This window comes from Gordionus sp. m RMFG-2023, chromosome 4 (genome assembly GCF_954871325.1).
Source record: "Gordionus sp. m RMFG-2023 chromosome 4, tfGorSpeb1-WG-v2, whole genome shotgun sequence".
NCBI classification, from domain to species: Eukaryota; Metazoa; Nematomorpha; class Gordioida; order Chordodea; family Parachordodidae; genus Gordionus; species Gordionus sp. m RMFG-2023.
The window spans coordinates 11,307,627-11,331,865 of record NC_088778.1 but is presented as its reverse complement, the minus strand read 5'-3'; the positions used below and the strand labels follow the sequence as shown (position 1 = coordinate 11,331,865).

Below are 24,239 nucleotides of genomic sequence, written 5' to 3'. Positions count from 1 at the left end.
TATCTAGGATTCACTTTTTTCACTAGGAATCTGTATCTAGATTCTTTTTCCAAAGTACATGCCCAATATATTAAAATGTAATAAAAGAATATGTATATAGAATATTAGAGAAAGGGGAATATTATTTTTGTTGAAGTTTGGGCAGTAGAAGTGATGATAGCAAAGAATTTTATTTTTATAACTAAAATGAGATTATTTGATTTTTGTTATATTTACAGTTAAACTGCCAAATTCATGAACTTGATAATTCAGGCAACTCCCTAATTTGATTAAAATTTTGAACCACAATAAATTCCTATTAACTACTATTAGAAAATGCTTCTATAAATTAGGCAACTATTTACTTTGCAGATTTTTAATTTTTGTCCATTTTGTTAAAACTTCTATAAGGTGGGAATTTGTTGTTTTTTTGTATTAAAAAATTTTATCGGATGGGTTCGGTCCGGTGGTAAATATTATTTTATTTTAATCATATTTATTTACAGATATAACTTACATTAAAGAAATTAAGCTTAAAATCAGCCATCACCCACCTTTAAAGTAATTAAATTATACTGTAGTTCTCGGGTATAGGCTTTTTCTTTGTCCCACTCCTTCTAAATTAAAGCCTATAGAGGTTTAAGCAACATTTTTCGAAATGTTGTGCCTACAAGTACGTGCGGCTTGCCCACAAACGTGTGGAGGGCTCCTCATATTTTTATTTTTATACCCAAATTAAATTGTTCCAATTAGATGGAAATGAGGAAAACCTAGCGTAGCTCTGTTGAATCTTCAACGTTAGAGGGCAAAAGCGCTATATATCACGTATTTTATCATCATGTCAAATAACAAAATTAATAAAGAAAATGTCAATTAAAAAATTTAGATTATTAAATTTCTAAATCATCATACTCAAAGAATGTACTAAAAGATTTAATATTTCTAAAGGAACTGTTCACAATATTCATAAATTCAAAGAAGAAATTATCAAAAGCCATGTAAATAAAACATATTGTACCAAATAAAAAATAACATCTTATTTTATTTAATAATTAATTTTATGTTTTTATTCTTATTTAGTATATAAACATATAATAATTTTATTGTTCTTATTATGTTAAGGCTGTGTCCAAAATCTAAATAATATAAATAAATAGATTTTGAAGAAAAAATATTACAAGCTATTTTTAATATAAAAATAAATTTCATTTTTTGGTATAAAAATTAGTAAGTACAATTTTTTATATAATGCTGTTATTTTTTATAAATTACTAACACAAACGATTATAACCTTTTAAATTAATGTATATTTCAGTGTAAGAAAATAATTTTATAGAAAGCATAAGAGTAGCACAGGAACCTCTTATGCAAAAATGACTTAAAATTTAAAAATTCTGTAGAAAATAGGAAAAACATATAACTTCAACTATGATCAAGCGAGGAAGAAATATTTAGCTGTAAAGTCTAAATTTAATATTTTATTCTCTCATCCAACAAAAATATGGTAAAAATTAAAATTATATATATAAATTATAATATATCTTAATAAAAGGTGCTGGTGCTATTAATATAAAAAGTAAGGATCAACTATATGTTGAACAATATTTATGGTTAAAAGAAAATGTTGATGATAATACTAAATATTCTGAGTTAATATATTTGTACTAGTAGATAGCCAAAAATGACGGGGAATGAAAATTTTCTTCTTACTTTTATGCATGTTACCTGTTATTCGAAAATGATATTCAATTTTTATTCTTCTTACCCCGTCATCCCTTCAGGTCAGGTATAATCCATTAAAACTAAGTGCTAAGGTTTGAGGAAAAATAAATTTAAAGCATTTACTTGATAATACCAATATTATTTGTTAAATATTACTGATTACTTATACCTAATATTTAATATTAAAATTTCCAGGCAAAGTCCAAAGCCATATTAATTATGAAAATTCTTCCAAGCCCAATGAAAGATCATAATAATTTTGGTAGTTGAGAACTGAAATAAAATATTTAAATAATCATAATGAATTTGAAAATACAATCAAAATTCAGATTTTCATGGGCCTTGGTTTTTTGATCAGGTCAAGCCCAGGCCTGCAAAAAAATTTGTTTTGGGCCAATGTCTGACCTATAATTAATAATAAAAAAATTCTCAAGTGTCCAAGCTCATAATAATTTTGAAAAATTTTCCCCAAGCCCAGCCCAATATAATTTATAAAAATATTTTCCAAGCCCAGCCCAACCCATAATAATTTTATAAAAAAATTTTCTCAAACCTGGCCAACCGATAGTAATTTTCCAAGCCTGGAGATTAGGTTAATCTCTAAAAACCATATCTATTTTTTAGTCTATTATAACCTAGCTCACTCCAACCAAGGCCAACTCAACACATGGTTTTTTGATCAGTTCTGGGTATGTCTGCAAAAAAAATTTCAGGCCAATCTATAAACCCATATTTATAATTCAAAAATCTTAAAGCACCTATATTTTAAATTTTATTAAATATGATTTCCATCACATTCTTAAATTTTGATATTTCTAATACATGCTCACAGTATACATTGAACAATTTTACCTCTTTTACTTTTAAATTTTAATATTTATATAAAATTTATTAATAAAGTATATTTAATACCATACACACAAACTAAATAATTACCCTTATAAATTATATTATATTCAAGTTGGTGCATGCGTGAAACTTTAATATTTTAAATTTAATTATATTCAAGTTGGTGCATGCGGTAAAGCATATGCCTTTGAAACGGGAGGCTCGAGTTCGATTCTCGTAGACAGCAAAAAATTAACATTACATTATATAGTCTCCTTAAATTTAAAATACATTATGGAGATATGAAAACGATCGTGTTATGTGTTATGATTATGGAGATTATATATATTAGATTACTTGATATTTATTTTTGAATAATAGCTAGATCAAGATATTAATGCTAACAAAGAAAATGATAACCACATTTATTAATAATTTAGATTCATTTATGTAAATTATCCCTATTTTTATATTATATTATTTCTATTACAATTTTATTATATTACTCAAATATAATAATTTATATATATTTTGTGGAAAATTATCTTTCTAAATAAAAGTTATTATTGGTTTTCCAACTGTTTATTAAATATTAATACAATTATTTACAACATATATGTATTTATTAAGTATATAAATACTATTTAATTATAACCATTATCAAATAATAGGTTCATACATAGTTTAATAACTGAAAGGTAATATAAAATAATAAATACAATTAAATATTTACATATCTTTTAATAAATAACTAATAATTGAATCATATCAAGCATTTTGAATATTTTAATTTTTATAAAACTTGAATGTGTCCAAAATATTTTGTTATTAATTTGCAAAAATTTTAAAATTTTAAGAATTTTTTCAAAACATTTTGGACACATAATACATTCTTTTGATCAGATTTTGATGAATTAATATTTAATACAAATTATTCGAAAATAGTTGAACCTAATCTTACTTTTTGCTTACTAAAAATATGACAGATGGTACTATGTTTTTTTAAAAAAGTAAAAGGCCTTGATAAAAAATTCTTGGTCCCAGCAGTGTCTAAATTAGACAGGCTTGCCATAAAATTAATTTTATAATTATCATTTTTTAATATTATTATTTTATTTTTTATATTAATCTAATTGTGCTTGGTTAAGCCATTCTTTTATATGATTTTTATTTAGAGAAATATTAATGAGGAAAATTTTGTCAACATTATTTCTATGAATATTTACTTGTGTAACATTATTCTATTTTATTTTTATTATTATTGGATTTATATTTTAACGCATCTGTATGATTGTATATTAAAGTGTCGCATTATATTTCTAATTTTATATAGGTGATTAATTTATGTAATGAAAGGATGTTAGGGTGATTCAATACCAAATCGATAACTTTTCGCCCCGACCTTTTTAATTTTTATAAATTTTGCATACTGAGAGAGAATCATTAGAAAGCATGAAATTCAAAATGTTAGCCTCCTAGTATTAATATTTCCTGAGTTACTAATGGTTAAAAGTGCCAAAAATAACCTTTTTCAAAAAATACGATTTTTAAAAATTGTGATAATTTAAAAAATAATGATGCTAAAAATTATATCTTATTATGTAACTCTAATAAAAACTTTTTAGTAAATATTAAGGAATTTTTTAAAATAATGTTGCTGTTATTATTTACATTATAAATTTCGAACCTGAAAGCTCTAGATGTTTCGCTTTCCGAATTCTTTGAATTTAGTATTTTATTATTCACTTATATCTATTTATAAAATTTTTTTTTAACTTGTACATCAATAAGTTTTTTAGCTATTGCGATTTTTAAAAAAATATTTTTTTCAAGCGCTCCTATATAAAAAGGTATTTTTGTTAAAAAATCATATATTTTTTTATCGAATTCGCTATTATTTTTATAATCGTATCACATATTTTTTATCAACGAATCATATATTTTTCAAATTTTATCATAAAGTTATCATCATAACGCTCTATTTTTATATATACCTATTGGCTTTATTTTATAATAACGCTGCGTTAAATAACGCGACGCTTGAACAAAACGTGTTCTATAAATGCGGCCTTACATTAAATAAATAAATTTTTTCGAATTTTAAATAAATAAATTTTTCCGAATAATTTATTTACATTTTAACTAATATTTATTCCATTTTTAAAATAAATTTTAATTTAAAAGATTATTTATTCTTATAACCTTTAAAGTAGTGTTTCATGGCAATTATATGGGTAAATTTATAAATAAATATAAATTATTAAAATGTTTTCTGAAAATCAACCTGTTTAAAAGAACTACAAAGATTAAAATAAAATTTAATATATATTATTAGACACTTTTTAAATATATAAAGCTTGAATGCATTCATTAAATAAATTTTAAAGATATTATTCACCAAATAGAAAATTTTATTTGAATTTAAGCTTGTGGCCAAAAGTTTTTATATATTTTTAGGCTCAAATTCTGCTTTTTAGCCTATAGCCAAAAAAAGTATAAATGTAAAGTAATAAAATCAAAATCTAATTGGTTTGCCATAATTTCAGATAGATTCAAATTATTATTTAAATAAAAAATATCAAAACACCTTTTTCTGTTTTATTTTTTAAGCCTTACTTTGCCCAATATAAAAAGAAATATAACCCCAGTGTGACCTAAATTTTAAAGAATAAAAATCAATACTCACTTTGAAATATCACTTGACTTATTTTACCTACATATTTATTAAATATTTTACATTAAAGCCACGCCAGTTAGCTCAGAGCCAAGGATTTTTAGAAAAATGTTTATTTTGACGTTTAGACAATTAATTATGCACTTTCTAAAATATTCTGAATACCGCCATTTTGTAAAAATTAGAAATTATTACTTTTTTAAAATATTAAAATTTGTTGGGAGAATTTAAAGTCACAATATTTTTTTAAAGTTTAAAATTAGGCAAATTTTCTTCTTTTTCCTTCATTAAAATTAATTATGGTTCAGGCGACTGGAAACTTTTACTAAATTATTTTATATCTTCATGATGTGGTGAACCACACAGACCTCTAATAGCTGAAAGGGAAAATTATCAATTTATAATACAATTGTATCAAAAGGACTTTTTACCTAGGAGGGGGGGGTGGTAAGGTTTAATCCATCTTTGACTAAGATTGTAAATTTTAATACATTTTAAAAGTATACTAAATTTATTATTCTGAAGATTGAGATTATATATTAATATATTAAATGAATAGTTAATAAAATAATATCATTTTATAAATGAATAATAGAATTGATAAAATACCTATTATATTACTTTCAAAAATGCAACGAGTATCATCAAAAGAATTATTTAATACAGGGATATTTGATGCTAATTATATTATTCAAAAATAATTATAATGTTATTTAAAAAAATTAAACAAATATAAAATTACCTTTCAGCATTTAATGTTACACTTTGAAAAAAAATATAGAATACATTTTAAGCTCGTTTAAGAAAACGTAAAAATTTCCGCGGAATTTTATTTCATATTTTTTGGGGAAAAAAATATTATAATTTTCACACCCATAAATTCTTTTTATATCTAAAATTAATATAAACCAACCTTAAAATAAAAATTTATTAGCAGTTAAATTTATTTTAAAAATAACTGATTTATATAATTTTTTCTCCCATTTAAATCTATAAAATATAATTTTTTTAAAAAAGAACCTTTAAAAATAGAGGAGTTTACAAAAACAAAAATGTATCACATTTTAATTCAATTTAAAATGGTTCAGATTAATTTTTGCATCTATTAATATCGAAATTAATTAACCTAATTATATAACTTAAAAATTTTTTTTTATAATATAACAGTACTTGAACTATATTTTTTTAATATATCAGGTAATAAGCTAGTAAATTAGTACAGTATATATATATATACATACATACATATAATGTGGTTTTAATGTAATTATTCATTTTCAAAATACAAAATATTCCTGGTTATTATAATGTGATTATTTAATTTATACGAGGAAATAAAAACAATTTGCTACAACCTGACACTTTTTTAAAATTCAAATAAAGTAGAACTTGACAAAAAACTTTCCATTTTTAACATTGAACAATTTTTGACATTTATGAATCCCGGGAGAGGAGATTAAAAATCATTCTCAGGAATATTAATTAGATTTTTAAATATAAATCTCGTTACTTAAATTGAGGGAATATTCAAAGAAAAATAAACATTTAATACGTTTAGTATAGGGGTATATCACTTTTTGGAGGCCGATCCGAACCGCAATTCCCGATATTAAATTGATATCGGCATGATACCGATCCGATATCATATTTAATTTTGTATTCTGTAAAGACACCAATAGTTTTAATTTTTAATATACTTTTTATTAGTATAACATCTATAATTTTACTATACATTAACATTTGTCATTTAAATATATTATAATGATCAATTATAGTTTATATTCATGCAATTCTAGAAGTATATAAAATATTTTTATTGATAAATCACTTATTTATATAATAAGTAATAACATTAATCTATTTACATAATTAGTAATAAACAAATATATAATGAAATTTGAAATAAATATTTAAATTAATATATCGAAGATTTTTTTTAAATAACAAAGGGGACTGCCAATATCACTAGCATCACTAAAAACAGATTCTGAAGAGATTATTGCACACATTTATAAACAGAATACGAAAATAAATAACAATATGGCAGAATGTTTATTAACTAATTATTTAAAAAAAATTAAACATAAAAATGGATTTCGATCTTATTTATAAAAATAAATGGTTTTTTAGATATAACTTTTTTAAAAATTTTTATAATATATTATTTTTGTTAAAAGCGCCATTTTTATCGGATCGGATCGAAAAATTTTATAATATTTGACGATAACCGATATTTTAAAATGAGCGAAATATCGGCCCGATCCGATATAAAATATCAGTACACCCCTAGTAGTATTAATAATAAATACAATTAGAAGAAAAATTAAGAATTGAAATGAAAAAAATACTATAGAGCGAAAAGAATGTAGGGGAGATACAGATGATATTAAGTAAATCAACATTTTAGAGATTATTCGATAGAAATAAAGCTAAGATGTTTAGAACGAATAATAATGGGTGCAATTTGCCGTAAGAAAAGAGATGCTTTGGTCTTCACGAATATTTAAATCTAGATAATCATAAACTATTTTTATATAAAACTTATTTACTAAAAATGTTTTTAGTGATAAAATAATGACTGACTGTGATAACTTTAAATTTTTTACATTGGTCCTTAGGTCAGTAGGTTATCTAAGGAATTATGTCCGGCCCGGGTTTTAAAATTTCAGCTATTACTTGAGGCCGATTTTATTCGATCACATTTTGGGATATCAAGTCGATACAGGCTTATTACAAATAACAACTGATCCGATTTTTTGAATTAATAACATTACAGGAACAATATCTATAAGGAATAGAGTAAATATATTAATAAAATAAATATATATATATAAAGCAATATTGGCTGCTAATTTAATATCGGATTATAAAAAAATTTTGCATCCTTAGCTATTTTAAAATATCTTGAATTTTAATATGTCTAATATAATATAATATTGATTTTATATTCAATATTTCAAAACTACCTTTAGTATATTCGATGAATATTTGTATTCAAAAAGGGCATATTAGTAGTGTTGTAAACGAACACGTTCAAAATGGACACCTTCGTGAACGAAGTTTGTTTTTTTGAAAATAATGGTGAACGGCGTTCCTTTTATTTTTGACGAACTTTGAACATGAACGCGTTCCTTTTTCATGGCGAACGCGTTCGAATTTAACGTTCGTTCAATTTTAAAAACACCTTTTATTTTTATTTATTTGAAAAATTTAATATTAATCCAAATTTTTAAGATATTTTATAATCAACTGTTTTTCCTTTTCACATTTCAATTTTTTTAACACACCATTATTTTAGTTAATTAATTTGGATATTATTGTTTATTTTAAATTTAATAGATTTTCGCATGGAATTATTATTCATCATCATTATCTGATTCTGAAAATTTAAAATCAGATGAATTGACATTACCATGGCCCAAATATGAGAAATATTTTCCAGTAACATCCTATATTGAAGGAACTAATTCAATACTAACCAAATGTAAAATGTGCCCAAAAAGTATTATATAGTTTCAAAATCTTCAAGTTCAAATTTAAAACGATATTTATTATAATATTAATTATTTTATAAAATATAAGTAAATCATTAAATTTGAAAAAAAAATCCATTTAGATTATTTGACCCCAACAATAACGATAGTTATTTTAAAAAAAAATTAGTGTCCTAAATTATGGTCAATATTGATAGAAGCATTATTAAATGGGATTAATTAAAATATTAAACCTATTACTATCAAATTAATTACATATATTTTAAAGATAAGAACATATATATGAAGATCAATATGTTCTTTCTGCAATTATACATCCAATATTCAAGCTTCAATGGCCATAGATAAAACTTCCTCAGAACGAACCTATAAAAAATAACTTATAGCGTTATTGATGAAAAAATGCACTGAAAACCCTAGAAATGATAATGCAAGAACTGTTAATTTCGTGATATCCTTTTTTTGACAAGTAAAAGATGGATTGGAGGAGGATAACTTATCTCAATTTTGTGAAGCAAGCCCACTAAAAGAGTTGTTTATTAAGTATAATACTGCAATCCCCATCTGCCCCTGTAGAGCGCGTTTTTAGTATACCTACTGTCGTATTAACTGCCAAGTGTTCTGTCTATCAGATGAAAATTTTGAAAAACAATAATTATAAAAATTTTAAAATTTTTTATAAATAAAAATATCTTTTTATCACTATATTATATTATATTTATAATTATATTATCCAGGCGCGTACGCAGGAATTTGGTCTGGGGGGGGATAATAAATTTTTTTAAGAAATATTTTTAATTAAAAATACTAAGCATAAATTTATTAGGATTAATAACTTTTCTAATACACAATTTTAAACTAATGTGAATTAAAAAAATTATATATATAAACCGGCATTTAAATGTGAATCATAAAATATAAAGTGAATATAACCCACGATATGAATCACTTAAATGACCCAAAATTGAAATTTGAATTTTTTGAGCTTTTAAAATATATAAAGTATAAAAAATTTAAATGTTGTAAATATAAATTAATACACAAAAAGTTTCTTAGGAATAATTGTATTTTGTATGTTTTGAGCTAATTTTTCAATTATCAATCCTTGCTTGGCGTTAAATATCTATGAATATTCAAAAGATCCAAATCATTCAATCTACTTTCAGATGTTGTATTTCATAGGTATGTTTTTCACAGACTTGCAGGCCCGGCCCCCGAATTTTAATTTTTTTAAATATACCCGGGCCGGGCTCGTAATTTTTTTTAAAAAAAACACCCGGGCTGGGCCTGAAAATTTTTTAAGAAAAAATATCCGAGCCGAGTTGTATATTTTAAAACCAAATATTTGAAATCGCCATTATTAGCTATAAATATCAAAAATAAATATAATTTATTTTAAAAATTCGGGCGCTAGCCGGGCCGGGCCTGAAAATTTTTTAAAAAAAACCCGGGCCGGAAAAAATTTTTAAAAAAAATCTGGGCCTGGTCCTGCAAATGGTACCTCTGCAAGGCTCTGTTATTCTTCTTAAAAAAGTGAATGTTCTCTCATTAGTTTACTAAAGAGCTGCTAATATATATATAACCATTTTAATAATTGGGAGTATAATCTAAAATGTGTTTGAAATAAAAAGCATCCATAGCATTTTTTGGGACTGTATCAACCATAGTTAATCTTTTAATCATAGTTATTCAGCTAATAAGGCATCATAAGATATTTTAACATCTTCATGATAAAAATATAACAAATATTTATATTTTTTTTCTATCACCATATGAAAAAGGTTGGGAGAGGGGACATTTGTTTTATAATACTCTTCTACTGATCCTATATTAATGTTTTGATGATGAGCTTGCTTGCTGCAAGTCGAGGGGGACAAATATTTAACACGTATAGCTCTGCTTTTGACTCAACAATAACATATAAAATATGAAATTCTTCAACAACACTAGCTCTATTTCCTTGAGTTCTAATAAAATGCTCTCCGCTATTCTCATCTTCTTAATCAAGTCAATGTTATGTTTTTGAAAAGTATTACATAAAATAGTTGTATAATTAAATAATACATTCTAATGAGAAAAAAAATTTGGAAAAAGTATTGAATCCAATAATTTTCTTGCTTCTGAGGAAATATTTCTTTCAAGCCATTGTGATATTTCAGTAATAGCATTAATAATCAGCTCTTCTAACTCCAAAATAGCTGTTACTGTAGCGGAGACTCGATCTCGTTGGACAAGCTTGCAATTTTTTTCTCCCTGTTGGACAAGGAGTTTCAGAGATAATTATTATTTTATTAGAAATTTAGATAAATATTACGCCACTAAAATTTGAAAATAATAGGTAAATTACGCCAAGGAAAACTTGAAATCGAAATTGATTGATAAAATAACTTAGTAGATGAATGTGATAAATAAATGTAATTAAATATATATATATATATATATGAGATAAGAATAAATATTAACAAATATAAATTAATATTAACAATAATATTTTTGAAAAATATAATCCGGCATCTGCATTTTTTGGTTTTGGGGGGGGGGATTTGTCCCCCTGTCCCCCCCCCCCCCGCTGCGTACGCGCCTGATATTATCAAATAAAACTATATTATTTTTTAACATGGCTAATATATTGTGTTAAAATATATAAGACATTTATTTAATTAAATTAAATATAAAAAAAATTTATCATAAAATTTTGAACGAACGTGAACGCGTTACATTTTTTGAAAATGAACGCTTTCGATTTTTTTTAGAAATGTTTACACCACTACATATTATATCTGGTTAACCGTAATTACTCATAATTTGTATTAAATTCATATTTTATTTTTTAAGCTTCTAAATAATATATATCTCTTTATAGAATATTTAGTGCTTATGAAATATAATCCATAGTCCAAACGGTGTACTCCATTTGATATTTTATTTTGTGAAAAAACGAGATTAGTGTCAAAATGACTGGATTAATTCCGCTGCTGGAATATTAGTCATATGGGAAGTTATCTTTCGGGTTTGGATTCAGTTTAAAACTTTTAATAAGTATCCGCAAGAAATGATAATTTAGTTTATTGTCGGCGTTGCAACTTTCTTTTCAGACATCTTTTTTCTAGAAATTATCTTTTCTTTATCAGTTCACTATCTCCATGATATACTAAAAACTCCTATATTAAATATATAAAAAAATGAACGTGGTGTTGCGTAATCGGCTAAAAACTACGCCTAAGCCTAATAAGGCTAAGCCTAAAAATCGGCTAAGCCTATTAGCCTAAGCCTAAAAATCGGCTAAGCCTAATTAGGTAAGCCTAAAAATCGGCTAAAACTAAAAATCGGCTAAGCCTAATTAGGTTAAGCCTAAAATCGGCTAAGCCTATATAAATCTGCTAAAAATTAGTCAAAATTCTGCATCGATGCTTAGTATTAATTATTATTTATTTTAGTAAAATAATTTATTTTATTTATATTTAATGTAAATATTTTATTATTATCAACAAATAAACATGATATGATTTAATATTTTTTATTTATATTATTATATTTTCAAATGAAAATAAATTTATTTATTTGATGTTATTTTAATAAAAAAAATAATATGCTGCTATATTGTAAAATTGTAATATTCTTTTTAATATAATTTATTAGTGATTTTCACAATCTTCTTTATAAATACATCTTTTATTGAGGAATTATATTGTAAATTTTATTAGATAAATAAACAATCTTTTAGGTGAAATCTTTTATAATTTTTTTAAATTATCTTTTTTATTAAATGAGGTGGATTTTATGAAACTTTTTTGATGATTTTATATGATCTTTTTAAGGATAATATTTTAATGTGACAATTGTCATAATCGTTATTTTATAAGTTTTTTGAATTTTTTTGAAGAAAATAGGTTACAATAAGTATTAATAACATGTGTAAATATAAAATTTAGTGAAGATGTACCATAGAAAATGTGACAATTGTCATAATCGTTATTTTTAAAGTTTTTTGAATTTTTTTGAAGAAAATATATTAAAATAAGTATTAAAAACATGTTTAAATAAAAATTTAGTGAAGATGTACCATAGAAAAGTGACAATTGTCATAATCGTTATTTTATACGTTTTTTGAATTTTTTTGAAGAAAACAGGTTAAAATAAGTATTAATAACATGTGTAAATATAAATTTAGTGAAGATGTACCAATGAAAAGCGACATTTGTCATAATCGTTATTTTATAAGTTTTTTGAATTTTTTTGAAGAAAATAGGTTAAAATAAATATTAATAACATGTGTAAATATAAATTTAGTGAAGATGTACCAATGAAAAGTGACATTTGTCATAATCGTTATTTTTAAAGTTTTTTGAATTTTTTTGAAGAAAATATGTTAAAATAAGTAGTAAAAACATGTTTAAATAAAAACTTAGTGAAGATGTACCATAGAAAAGTGACAATTATCATAATCGTTATTTTATAAGTTTTTGGAATTTTTTTGAAGAAAATATGTTAAAATAAGTATTAAAAAACATGTTTAAAAAAAAATTTAGTGAAGATGTACCATAGAAAAGTGACAATTGTCATAATCGTTATTCTTAAAGTTTTTTGAATTTTTTTGACGAAAATCTTTTAAAATATGTATATATAACATGTTTAAATAAAAATTTAATGAAGATGTACTCTAGATAAGCGACAATTGTCATAATCATTATTTTTCAAGTTTTTTGATTTTTGTTGACGAAAATATGTTAAAATGAGTAATAATAACATGTTTAAATAAAAATTTAGTGAAGATGTACTATAGAAAATTGACAATTGTCATAATCGTTATTTTTAAAATTTCTTTGATGTAAATGGGTAAAAATATAGATTGTAAAATTAAAATTGCCTGAGTATATGCCATAGAAAAACATATGGTAATAATAGATTCTTCCCCAAAAACAGGAGCAAATTGGCATTTTATTACATTTGTTCATCGGGTCAGAAATTAATATGCAAAATTTATATTATAATATCTAATCCTAAGTTAGAAATTATTATTTTTTTACCAATTTTCACCAGACAATCTTGTTTAAAATTTGGATAAACTTTTTTTTCTATTTTAAAATCAGTATCGATGCAAGTTAACTATTTTCGTCAAAAAAAATCAAAAAACTTTAAAAATAACGATTATGACAATTGTCGCTTATCTAGAGTACATCTTCACTAAATTTTTATTTAAACATGTTATCAATACTTATTTTAAAATATCTTTGTCAATAAAATTCAAAAAACTTTAAAAATAACGATTATGACAATTGTCACTTTTCATTGGTACATCTTCACTAAATTTATATTTACACATGTTATTAATACTTATTTTAACATATTTTCGTCAAAAAAATTCAAAAAATTAAAACTAACGATTATGACAATTGTCACTTTTCTATGGCACATCTTCACTAAATTTTAATTTAAACATGTTTTTAATATTTATTTTAACATATTTTCTTCAAAAAAATTCAAAAAACTTTAAAAATAACAATTATGACAAATGTCACTTTTCATTGGTACTTCTTCACTAAATTTATATTTACACATGTTATTAATACTTATTTTAACATACTTTCTTCAAAAAAATTCAAAAAACTTTAAAATTAACGATTATGACAAATGTCACTTTTCATTGGTACATCTTCACTAAATTTATATTTACACATGTTATTAATACTTATTTTATAAATACTTATTTTAACATATTTTCGTCAAAAAACTTTAAAAATAGCGATTATGACAATTGTCAGTTTTCTATGGTACATCTTCACTAAATTTATATTTACACATGTTATTAATACTTATTTTAACATATTTTCGTCAAAAAAATTCAAAAAACTTTAAAAATAACGATTATGACAATTGTCACTTTTCTATGGTACATCTTCACTAAATTTATATTTACACATGTTATTAATACTTATTTTAACACATTTTCGTCAAAAAAATTCAAAAAACTTTAAAAATAGCGATTATGACAATTGTCACTTTTCATTGGTACATCTTCACTAAATTTATATTTACACATGTTATTACTTATTTTAACATATTTTCGTCAAAAAAATTCAAAAAACTTTAAAAATAACGATTATGACAATTGTCACTTTTCTATGGTACATCTTCACTAAATTTATATTTACACATGTTATTAATACTTATTTTAACAAATTTTCGTCAAAAAAATTCAAAAAACTTTAAAATTAACCATTATGACAATTGTCACTTTTCATTGGTACATCTTCACTAAATTTATATTTACACATGTTATTAATTCTTATTTTAACATATTTTCGTCAAAAAAATTCGAAAAACTTTAAAAATAACGATTATGACAATTGTCACTTTTCATTGGTACATCTTCACTAAATTTGTATTTACACATGTTATTAATACTTATTTTAACATACTTCCTTCAAAAAAATTCAAAAAACTTATAAAAGAACGATTATGACAATTGTCACATTAAAATATTATCCTTAAAAAGATCATATAAAATAATATCAAAAAAGTTTCATAAAATCCACCTTATTTAATAATAAATAGATAATTTTAAAAAAATGATAAAAGATTTCACCTAAAAGATTGTTTATTTATCTAATAAAATTTACAATATAATTCCTCAATAAAAGATGTATTTACAAAGAAGATTGTGAAAATCACTAATAAATTATATTATAGAGAATATTACATTTTTACAATATAGCAGCATATTATTATTTTTATTAAAAAAACATCAAATAAATAAATTTATTTTCATTTCAAAATATAATAATATAAATAAAAAATATTAAATCATATCATGTTTATTTGTTGATAATAATAAAATATTTACATTAAATATAAATAAAATAAATTATTTTACTAAAATAAATAAATAATAATTAATGATAAGCATCGATGCAGAATTTTGACTAATTTATTTTAGCCAATTTTTAGGCTTAGCCCATTTTTAGGCTTAGCCAATTTTTAGGCTTAGCCGATTTTTAGGCTTAGCCTAATTAGGTTTAGCCGATTTTTAGGCTTAGCCTAATTAGGTTTAGGCGATTTTTAGGCTTAGCCGATTTTTAGGCTATACCTAATTAGGCTTAGCCAATTTTTCCACCTAAAATCTCGGCTAAGCCGTTTTTAGTCGGCTAAAATTAGCCGATTACGCAACACTAGATGTATGTTGGTTCAATATCAATTTTTTACTATATTGTGTCAATTTTTATTTCTCGATTAAACTGGGTTGATATTCGATGCCATCTAATTGGAGTGCGTATTTCCATGATTTCGAAACGTCTTACCACTGGGGTACGATTGGAATATATTCTTGAATTTATGGTGGCTTACTTTATTATTTTAATTTACTTATTCGGTATGGAAATTAGTTATGAGTGTTTTAAGAATGTTTAAGAGCAGATAAACGAATTGAAATTTGATTTTGGTTAAGACACGACATAAGTTATCCTGGAATCTCACATGTCAGTTTTGATCAAAATTGTAAAGGTATAATTTTTTCTTATATTCCTCGAGTCTCGACTATAAGTGCTCTCATGATCTGGCATAACTTTAATTTTAAAATGATACATAGTGCACTCTAATTTTAGACAGGTAATAAATTAAAAAAAAATATTTGCCTTTTTAACGAAAACTTATGTAAACATTATCAAGCTTTAAAAATTAAAATAAATTTTTTTTATAAGAAAAATTTAAAGTTTCATTAACAATATGTTATTTTAAAAAATATATATATTAGATAAAACTAGGGTAGGCTAATAAAAAAATCGTGGTATAAATCACCCCGATTTTAAAAAAAATATTAGTGATTTAATTAAAAATTTTACTAATATAAGGAAAGACAAAGACTTAGATTATTTTAGAATTAAATAATTTTTATATAAAAAATACTAAATTGTACTAGTAATAATTACTTATTAGATAAAAATAATACCTGATTTATTTTGTATCACTATTTCAATTTTTAACATAATTAATTGTTAATTGCATAATTCTAATATCAATGTAGAGAAATTATTTAATATTCTAGAAAATAATTAGTTTGTTAAATTTATGACTGTGAACTCACCCTCCTTCTAAAAAATGGGTTCTGGTTCAGTGAAATATTTATCAACCCGGCTGTTCGGGTTCAGGGCTTGCAGTCCAGAAAAATAAAAGAAGCATCAGTTTTAGCATTTACAATAAAAATAATTTTATCAATAATTAGAATAATGCAGTATAATTTAATTTGTTTTATAAAATTTTAAGAGAATTATCATGATATTTTCAAGATCTAGATGTTAAAAAGATCAATTTTTTTGCCTAACTTTGACAGTGCATTTCAACTTTTTATGTACTCGACATTCATATTTGAATTTAATTGTTTAAAAGGAAACTAGTTTTCCTAAATATTCTTAAGTTTGGAATACACTCTGCTCCATATGATAAAACTACTCTAAAATTAAATGGTCCTGCTAACCATCATTCATTTTTATTATTTCATCGGAAAACATAAGTTTATTAAACGAGTCAGATGTAGCTTGAATTTACCATGATTGATAGATAAGAGATTGGGTGAAGATTTAAAATTAGCCACGTTCCATGCCACTTCAGTTTCATCGTTTGTTAAATTTGAAACATATATGGGGTTTAGAAGATGGATAAGAAATGTGCCGGTTAAAGTATTTTAATAATATTGATTTTCAGATTAGTGGATTATAAAAATAAACAGATAATAATAATTAAATGATAAACTATTCTAATTCAGACATAATTAATTTTTTTTTAAATTTTGTCAATAAATAAACATTTTAAAAATGATTAGATTGCTTATTAGATGTTTGTAATATTTTGTTATAAACAATTGATTTATCCTCAGAATAAAAAGGTTGATTAAACCATATTTATCATAATATAATTGAAGAACTAACCTATATAGCAGAAAAAGAAAGGAGAGGGAGTAAAATTTTTGTGGCATACTAAACAATTGTCACAAAACTAATAATAAGATCATTTTAAATTAAGGATATTTTAAATTTGGATAATGTATCAGCCACCACATCTAATTGTGAAATAACAGTATCTAAAATTTAAAATATTAAAACCACCATTATTTATTAGTCAAAAATTTTTAATTTAGTTTAACAGTTTTATTTGAGGATATGCATAGTAGTATTCGTTTTAGAAATGAATGATTTTCTTTACGACTCACTGATATCGACCAGTTAAATTTTGTTTAAACAGTTTGCACATATCGAATTATTTACGAAGAAATATTATACTAAGGTTAAAAAAAATTATGACATCATATATTTTTCAATCTAAATCTGTAACTTCTCTAATTGAAATATTAGTATAAATCAAATAAATCGATTTTTAAAAAAATCACATGCTAACCCTAAATAAAACATTAAATATTATAAATACATAATATAATAATTTCTAAATTGATTATATATAATTATGTTATTATATATATCTATTTTTAAATTTTAGAATTAGATGAAAACCCGGTGAATTCCAACAAAAGATACTGCTTGCTAAGGTTAAAAAAAACTTATATTATAAGTAGTATAACAATCCGATTAATAATAATGTCTCTGGTGGGATCAGTGTAATTTTAACAGGGAAAGTTAAAACTGAGAATCACTGTAATTGTCCCTCGATTATGAAGGATTCTTAATTTTGAATACGTTTTTACGTAAAAAATAACAATTCTTTTTAATGGTAACGAGACGGCGTGTTCTCCCGTTTAATCTTGATAAAAGTGGGGAAACCCTATATTAATCAGGGTACGTAAGATTCTGAGACCCTATATCAAAACTCTAAAAGTGTTATAAGCGTCTAGTTATATACTATATCGTAATATGCTAGACCAACAAAATTAATCATAATTTAATATGCATATCGTACCAATAATAATTAAATTCGGCTTGGCAGTTATTTATTCATATAAAAAATTAATAACTATGATACGAATAATAATTAAATTATATATGATTTTTTATATTATTAGTCGTATTTGAATTTAAATAAAATCTGCAAAACCCGATAACCCGGGTTTGGGGGATCGGAAAAATGCTGTTATTCTTACGGGTTGAGTTGAGTCAAAATAATTTTGCAGGTCTCTAATTCGAATAGAATACGAATAATATTGAATACTGTTGTATATCTTAATTATTTTATTTTATAAAGAGATAAATATATTGAAATGTTTGGATTATTAATGGAACTTCAATCTGAAAAATTAATCGAATTAGCGTTACAAGGGTTTCAAGTTAATATTAAGTGTGAATTTTTTTTCCCCTAATTTTAAAATTATGTTTCCTCGTTAACAGAAAATAATAGCGGAAGGCGAAACAGAATTTGAGACTAGATATGAAAGTAAATTTCCGATGGCTATTTTAGCTATCATATCGCAAAATTTATACGATAAAACTAAAACGAATCAAATATTGATCATCCAAGTTACTTTTATATTTTATATGATAGTTATACAATTTTTATCTTCAAAATATGATAGATCATTAGTGACATGATAAAATTATATCCACACCATTTTGAACCTGGGAAAATTATACAAACTTTTCGGGTAAGTTAGTAATTTAGATATATAATAATATATAATAAATTGAATGGCATTGTATTATAAATCTCATATTAATTTCAATGCAGTAGCTAGCTTTAAGATGACGGTGCTAGGACAGAATTTCCGCTAACAAAATATCCTCAGGACAATATTAAATATGATAATTTTATAAGTTTTGAGTAAAATTGGTTTTTTAAAATATATACCCTAGTTATATCATATAAATTAACCTTACCTATATCTGACTTTAGAAAAGATATAAAGGACATTCTATCCTATTGCCTCATTTAGACGTGCTATAAGAGACACCTAATTTTATATTAGATGTGTATGAACCTGATTAATTTGTTGATATAAAATAAATATTATGTTTTAAAATCTCGTGTTGAAAGTTGTTGACACAAACGTATGAAATAGTCGGCGATCTTAAAATTAGAAAAGTTATAAGGATCAATATTCAATACATGTTTGTCAATTACACAAATTACACTTTGAATCACAGTGAAAAAATGATAGGCTTTGATAAAAGAATCGATATGTTGATGCTGTACTTAGCCGAAGATTGCAACTATTATACAATTAAGTAAATATAATATTATCTTGGATTTCAAATTATTTTATATGAAAAGTTTAAAAAAGTTTGAACCAATCCCCTTTTTAGTTCAAATTTCATACATGGTACATGATGATTAACATGTGAAAATAAAGAGTAGAGGCTTATAAAATTATTTTTTTTAAAAAAGAAATATTTAAAAAATGGGTATAATATTAATTATTTAAAATTTTTTTTTAATTAGATCGTCAAATTCACCTCTACCTTGTGTATTTGAAGCGTTCACGGGTCTTTTAAAAGTTTTGCCAAGCCATATACATTTATCATCGTCCTTTATCGACACATTATGGTTAGTTTTAAAATATCAGCATCAGGGTCATTCCATGACAAATCACCACGATTCGGCCAACTCCCTTCGATTTTTTTAAAATTTGGTAAGCAAAAAAAAGTTAATGTAACTAAGAAATACCCAAAATTTTGGCCTTTTAACATTTATATTTTTGGAGATATTAGGGTTCAAAGTAGCAAAAATGACCTATTTTTACCATGATAGGCCTTCATTCAATTAAGCATATCTTAAAGATTACGTGATTGTAACTAAATACAAATTTAATATCAAAATTACGTACAATGATTATACTTTTAGATAAAAAAATTTTTTTTTTTGATTTTTCCAATTTCCGGACATTTTATTTAATATATAAGAAGCAGTGGCTTAGGCATGGGGGGTTCAAACCCTCCTTCCTCTCTCCATGAAAAATGAAAAACAAATTTTATTTTAATTTACTAGTTTTTTTTTTTATATTAAAATTTTTATTAGTCAAATTGAGCGTTAAAAGTAAAACATATATACGTAATTTAAAAATATATATTAAAAATATCATTTAAACTATTTGTAAAATAAAATCTATATAAAAACTGTATAATAAAAAATATTAGTATAATAAATTGTATGTTGGGTGAGAGGAGGTCAAAAAAGGGAGCCGTGGATGGCAATGCAGTTAGATCTGCATATATCAATAGAAATGCGCTGTCTGAGATAGAAGCCTTCCTGTGGGTCACCAGTGATGGTGCGAATTTTTTTACCAAGGGATTTGAAGAAGGTTAGGACATGATTGATACGATTGGTATGAGATTGCGATTAGTTAGGGGAGTGTATTTATTAATTTTAGAGTTTTCCGCTCGCACGAATAAGTTGTTACTAAACGAGGGAGCAAATCGGTCGATGCAAGTATAATCCCATGCTAATGGAGTTCCATTACTCCAAGGTTTAAGGTCATCCCATCTGGCCGTATATTATTCTCGGTTGAGAGGCCACAGGGTTCAAGGGTTGCTGGAATTTGAGCTGAGCGTAGAGCACGGAGAATGGTGCCGTTAACTTCACTCGAGAATGTCTACCTTTAGAAAATCGACAATGAAGAGGATGATGTCCGAAACAATCAATGGGTTGGGAACATAATGTACATGCGGAGTTAGCTAGTATTTTACAACCAAGACGGAGACGTATTGCTATGCGTAATTCTTCGTTTGTTAAGAGGAGTCCTAAGTTTGAGCTGGGCAAAGGGGAAGGCAAAAGTTGTGGAAATTGTAGTTGTGGGAGGGAGAGATGATCAACTATAATGGGAGATAATAAATGTGGAATTGATGGGGATCCCTTAGAAGCAGCACTCGATATTAGATATTCAACGGAGTGGCGTATTAAGGGAAGATCCCAGTCCTGTTGCTTTCGTGATGTGGGGATTGGAGCGGAGAGCTCTCTTTCCAGATTGTTAGGGCGTGGGGGTCTGTGGGGTTATTGTTAAGTGATATAATTAAGCCGCAGCTTGATTTTGAGGCTAAAAAGGCAGCAAGGCTGAGTGACGCGGGTGATCTTAGGCCAAGACCCCCAAATTTCGAGGGTAAGGAGGCCTGCATCCAAGAATTAGTGCTGAATTTTATATTGAGAATGCCTTCTAAAGAGTCTTTGATTGTTGATTCTATTTGTTGAGAAGTTCCGGGAATAAAAAAAGTGGGGCAGAGTGGAAGGCGTGTTAGATTTTTGGGATAAAGAAAAAGTTTTTGAGAAGGAAGAAAGCTTGATGGGAAGGAAGGACTTGAAGGATTTTATGTAAAAGGTGGAAATTACGGAGAAATTTTGTTTTGAAATATTCGATTGCTTTATTGCCGCCTATTGGAGATCCAAGATGTGTGAACCCGGATAGGTTAATGGGTGTGAAGTTATGAGGAGCGGTAAAGATTTCATCTGGTGAATAAAATTCGCATATGTTGTTATTAAGAGACAACCCTGCAATATTGGTTAGATTATTTATTATAGGGGCTATTTTTAGGAGTTCATCATATGGACCAGCAAGGGTTCCATCATCCAAATACCAAATATTGAGGGTCAAATTTGTCTCACGATTTATCAATTCAATGATCGACTGGATACCTAAGCAAAAAAGGGTGGGAATAAATTTTAAATTATTTCGCATTGCATATAACTTGTCTAGTTTGTCATATTCCATTTTATAAAACTTTATATTTGTCAATATGAAAAAACGATCATTTTTAAAAGCTATTATTTTCTTTTGCCGGTTGAGTTTAAACTGTTGATTACACTTGAAACATGAGGGGATATTAAGAAAAGAGTTTTACGCTGATGATTTAGTAGGCTCATATGATAAGTTACTTTGCGATTTCGGAATTTGGTATGAAAATCTTGACAGAATAGAATACCAAAAAATGCTCTACTGGCCCTTTCCATATGAAATTACACTTTAGATTCCTTGCCTAATATCAAAACATTATTAATTATTTTTGCTACCTTACCAATTAGTACCTGCACTAATGAAAGGTCTTTTTCAACTTTAAAAAGGTAAAACCTATTTAAGAAATACCATGGTGAAAAACGTTTAAATGAATTAGCCCTATTAAATATTTATAAGGAGATTATTTTAGATAAAAATTTGATTCTAGATGAATTATCAAAATATCAGAGAAAAAGTAGACCTCTTTATAATTTCAAATCAAAAAATTGCAATATTATTATATTAGTTTTAATATATAATATTTATAATCAATATTTTTCTTAAAATGAATTCTTAGTTATAACATTTATATAATTTTTGTATTAACTCTGCTATTAATACTATTTAATCAAAGTAATGTGTATTATTTATATTTTGATAATATTGTCGTATTTTTTTAAACACCATTATTGCATAAGAATTACTTATATTTTAGGTAATTGTTAAATTACATTTTTTTTAAAATTGATTTATACAATAAATTTTTAAATATTATAATCTGTATAAAATATCTACATTTTGAAATTTATTTTAAATAATGGAAATAAATACATGATTAAATAAAGGAATGTTATTTATGCTCAAGTATATTTATATAATAAATAAAATCTATAATGAAACTCTAAAATTTTGTTATATGCAAATATTTAAAATTATTTTAACATAGCCTAAGATTAGAGATGAAAAAGTAGGGAAATTTTCCTGGGAAATTTCCCGAATTTTCCCTTAATATAAATATTGCAAAAATTATGATTTATATTTTATAAAATATAATAATTTATTTGAAAAGTTATGATTTATAATTTAATTTATTATATCTTTAAAATAATTTTTATTTTCCTCGTAAGTCTTTAAACTTATTTTTTTATTAGTGCAACTCTTCAAATTTATAATTTTAAAAGTACAAAACAAAGGTAAAATCCCCAAAAACATTAATTAAGTTATTCTAAATACTTTTAAAGAAAATACCAATAATTTTAATAATGTATCAGGCAAGGCACATCTAAAATTAAAAAATTTTTGACACTGTAACTGAACAAAATCAAACAATATTTTTATGTCAAATTGCCCTTATAATTTATTAGAAAATAAATAATTTATCAATTTTTTAAAATTAATGTGCCCAGCCTATAAAATTCCATCTAGATGTACAATTTGTAAAACATTATTAAATTTTAGTGACAAATATTATTGTAAAATAAGTGATCATTATTTTATATTAACGTTTTATTTTATCGTATTAACATTATTTTAAAATCAATTTATTTTGACTTGATATATTTTTTGATATCAAATTCAATTTTAAACGAACATTTTCATTTTATATAATTGGTTATTTCATGATTTATTTATTGTTTTAAAAAAGATAAAAAAGGAACAGTTTTTTTGGTTAAATAAAATAAATAAAATGTTATTCATAATAATAATAAAAAGGCTAAATGTAATTTATTTTAATATGAATAATCAAATTGTAATTGAAATACAAAGAATAAAGATGTTATCTTATGACAATTCTTCCTATAAGCCAATTTTAATATTTGGGGCGCCATATAACACAAGATTCTGATTATTCAAGAACTAAACTTGGTTGAATATATTTTATTAATATTCATTATATATGTTA

The 24,239-nt window shown here is 24.5% G+C and overlaps 1 protein-coding gene across 5 annotated transcripts in view; it reads left to right on the top strand.

Moving 5' to 3' along the window:
* Window positions 1–24,239, top strand: part of LOC135927995 (uncharacterized) — a 71,322-nt gene that overhangs the window by 5,318 nt on the left and 41,765 nt on the right. For 3 of the 5 annotated variants that reach the window (XM_065464292.1, XM_065464290.1, XM_065464294.1), the window contains exons 1-7: window positions 1,537–1,760; window positions 18,184–18,232; window positions 18,883–18,964; window positions 19,026–19,154; window positions 19,211–19,279; window positions 19,669–19,859; window positions 20,074–20,178. In XM_065464292.1, the coding sequence (XP_065320364.1) occupies window positions 1,661–1,760; window positions 18,184–18,232; window positions 18,883–18,964; window positions 19,026–19,154; window positions 19,211–19,279; window positions 19,669–19,859; window positions 20,074–20,178 (725 nt within the window). In that variant the 5' untranslated portion in view covers window positions 1,537–1,660. Of the gene's footprint in view, window positions 1–1,236; window positions 1,484–1,536; window positions 1,761–18,183; window positions 18,233–18,882; window positions 18,965–19,025; window positions 19,155–19,210; window positions 19,280–19,668; window positions 19,860–20,073; window positions 20,179–24,239 lie in introns of those variants that run through there. The other 2 variants (XM_065464293.1, XM_065464291.1) reach the window with 2 other exon arrangements.